Consider the following 3,422-nt stretch of genomic DNA (forward strand, 5'->3'; position numbering starts at 1 on the left):
TTGTTATAAGGCAATATATTTATGTGCTGAATTATTTTAGTGTATATATGTGTGTGTGTGTGTGTGTGTGTGTGTGTTTCTAACCATTATTCAATGCACAATCTTTATAAGGAATTACACACATTACCATGCATTTCAATGATGGCTTTTATTTTGGAAAAATTATCTGAGTTAATATCCTACTGCTAGCAGAATGCTAATAAATATTAACTAGCTTGCTATGGACCATGAAACAGTGATTCTAGATATTTCATAATCATCCTCAATCCCCAATACTATTTTAGATAAACTTTAGTTAGCCTACTGCACAGATACTTTAAGTCAACGTTAGCAACTTTATCTCCATTAAAGAACAGCGACGCTACAGAAATACTGGTGTGTTATTTTCATAACACATCCTCTAACAATGGTCTGATACACCATTTGGGAGTTTGAGACCTTTCCTCTCGGTCTTCATCTCTTTATCTCCCTAGCATCTGGTTCATAACTGTCATGTCATCAAAAAGGTAAATAATCTTTCAAATCTCACAAATGTATTAGGGTATGAAGGCCGGCTTTGTGAAGGCTCAGGATGTGATCAGAATGTCATATATTTTTGTTCGACTTTATCAATAACTGCTGAAATTTTTGTTTCATCTGAAAATCCCCTTTGCACAATTACATTCTGTAACTGGAACCGATTGTTTAGTGGGAGCTTGTCAATTACTTAAAAACATGATCTTGTTATTCAGTAGTGGGGTTCATATGAACTATGATAAAAACCAGAGACCACTGTTTCTATTACAATTCCAATTCTATCAAGGTAATTAAATAAGTGTATGCAATGATTTTGTAATACATTCATGTTCTCATTGGAGAAAAAGCTATTCTGATGATATAGGATTAGCCTAATGAGATCTTGTGGAAGCATGTAGCTATATCTATTCATCAAAAGAAGGCGAGGAGAGAATTTTCTATCAAACCTGGTAAAAAAAAATACTTGAAGGAACCACTAAAGTTCTTCCAGTACATAATTTGACATAAAAGAGCACTAAGTCCAGATGACGGCAATAGAACATCACATTACACCAAAAACAAAGCCATAACAGGTTGCATGACAAATTGTCATAACTTACACTTGATCTTCCATTTGGGAAAGTTGACTGCTGTTATGGGAAGGTACACCATCTGACACAAACACTCTAAACACACTAGCCATCTGTTTGGCTGGGGGTTATCCCAGCATCTGACTGAATTTTCTGTGCATTAAAGGGAAGGTCACTGCAATCAACTCATTAAAGTGGAAAGGTTGAGAGAGCGGTGCTCGTCCCTCTGGACAGGTAATCTGATTTTAGATTGGGGCAGTAAAGAACTGATTACCTGATGGTAATCACTCTCAGTCAGATCACAAATGGTGATGGTCGATGTGAGCGGAAAAACATAAAATGATTTGACGGGAAAAAAACATACTGGGCGGGGGCGAGGAGGGTGATATGGTGGATGAGGTGGCCCAGAGTTGGGTTGGGTTTTAGGGGGGGTGGGTGAAAGAGATTGATTTGTCCATGGATGAGCTGAAAAGGGGATGGTATATATAGAAGGAATATGCATGCCTTGGACCAGAGACCAATCCACTTGTTTATTGTTTTAGCAAGAGGCAGAGAGCGAGGGAGACAAAAACCTCTCAGAGAACAAAAAAACGGAAGAGATTGAAAAAGAAAAGTGGAACCAGAGAACGAACCTGTGGTGGCTTTTGCAAGCAAGCTCGCCAAGTGTGTACGAGAACGGATCCAGTGCGCTCACACACACACACAGCAGCCCTCAGACAGCCACACAGTCAGCCGTGATGCGTGTGTTGTCGGTACTCCTGCCCCTGCTGCTCTGCATGGTGGTGGGTCTGAACCAGGTCAGGGCCGAGGTACAGGCGGTGAAGCTCTGTGGGAGGGAGTTTCTCAGGGCTGTTGTCTACACCTGTGGAGGCTCCCGCTGGAGAAGACTCCTCAGCGAACCGGAACAACTTGAGGGTGAGTCAACGCCTCCGCCTGTTACCTCCATGCCATCCGTCACACACCTCCTGGTCTACTTCTCTGTTTTTCAGTTTACAGGCCGCATTTTTGACGGCTTAAAATTTAACATCAGGTGTTGTCACACTTCATTACAGAATTACATTCACTGACCAAACAATGTCAGCCTGGATAGGGTCTACCATTACAGCCAATGAAACCCACTCTGAGCCACTCATCTGATTGGAACTGGTTTGAATGCAAACTCTAGCTGCTGCAATTCACCTAAATTCTACATATAGCCCCTCTAGGCGTTTTTCTATACATAGATGGAGTGACTAACTTGGATTAACCCCATGTTTCCTTCATGTTTATACAATACAAGGAACCGGTGTTGATTTCATGTTATGTGGTTTTATGTTCCGTTATAGACATTGGGGAGCAGCCTCTGAGCAGCATGGAGGACCTAAAGGCCAGTCTGGGGTCAGATTTCAGCAGACGGGATGTAAAAAACATGCTGACCACTGTGTGCTGCCAGTTGGGCTGCAGTAAGTCCGACCTCACCTACCTTTGCTGAGACCCCAGTGGTTTTCTGGTCTCCCTCACCCGCCTCCAAAACAGACTTCCAGCAGGCAAAGTGGTGGAATATATTTCATTGCAAAACAGTTTTGCTTGGTGGTCTCACTCTCTTCCTCTCAAAACCTGTCCTGCTGCCTTATTCAGAGCATATTTTATTTTGTAGTTGATAGAAGGTTCTAGAAAAACAAACTGCGGAGCATTATATTATCCACTGTTTCAGCACAATACTTAGAATAATCAAAAATCTAGGTTATGAAATGTGAGCTTTTAGAGCAACTTTTGGGTATCGTAGATCAGGTGTTTGGCAAATAGTAACAGTTAAGCTAAACTTTCATTTGTCGTGTTGATGACATTGTATCAGAGTAGGATCTGTATTTCCTGGAAAGTTAGAACCAAATTGGAATTTAGGGACTTTTATGTAACTTTGAAAATACTATCTTGATTATACCGTATATTTTGCTAACCTTTGTCTAATAAATATTCTTGCATACACTTGGGGGTTTCATCTGTTCTATCGCTGTTCAACTTGATGACTCGGTTACACTGGGACTAATTCAAATGAATACACCTGGTCAAATTACCTGACAAACTTCGCTGACACCCCTGACTGCATTCCTTTACATTTCAGAATGAGAAGTTTGCGGAAGTGAAATAATTTTTTTAAAGACAGTTGCATAAACATAAACAACACTATGAAGGGTAAGTTTAGATCCAGCCTCAATAGGAAGTTTAGGTCCAGCTTCGATCTGCTTTACACTAAACTCTATGTTCTTTCATTAACTCACCTACAGTATGAATGTGCCCAGGTACACTTGTTGTACAAAAGGAACACTCCCTGGTTGAATGTGGGTGTTACGGACGGAG

The 3,422-nt window shown here is 40.9% G+C and overlaps 1 protein-coding gene across 1 annotated transcript; it reads left to right on the forward strand.

Annotated features, from left to right (window-relative positions):
* The first annotated feature begins 1,292 nt into the window (after positions 1-1,292).
* Positions 1,293-3,039, forward strand: insl5a (insulin-like 5a). The gene is made up of 3 exons (XM_010872407.3): positions 1,293-1,319; positions 1,628-2,000; positions 2,411-3,039. The coding sequence occupies exons 2-3, from the start codon at positions 1,823-1,825 to the stop codon at positions 2,554-2,556; spliced, it is 324 nt and encodes a 107-aa protein (XP_010870709.2). The 5' UTR covers positions 1,293-1,319; positions 1,628-1,822; the 3' UTR covers positions 2,557-3,039.
* Positions 3,040-3,422: the final 383 nt, after the last annotated feature.

Source organism: Esox lucius, chromosome 8, assembly GCF_011004845.1.
Source record: "Esox lucius isolate fEsoLuc1 chromosome 8, fEsoLuc1.pri, whole genome shotgun sequence".
In the NCBI taxonomy this organism is placed as follows: domain Eukaryota; kingdom Metazoa; phylum Chordata; class Actinopteri; order Esociformes; family Esocidae; genus Esox; species Esox lucius.

What these genes read in the sequence shown, in the direction of transcription:
- insl5a (XM_010872407.3), top strand. Translation starts at nt 1,823, where the DNA reads ATGCGTGTGTTGTCGGTACTCCTGCCCCTGCTGCTCTGCATGGTGGTG. An exon ending in CGAACCGGAACAACTTGAGG is followed by an intron (nt 2,001 to 2,410) that starts GTGAGTCAACGC and finishes GTTCCGTTATAG; the next exon opens with ACATTGGGGAGCAGCCTCTG.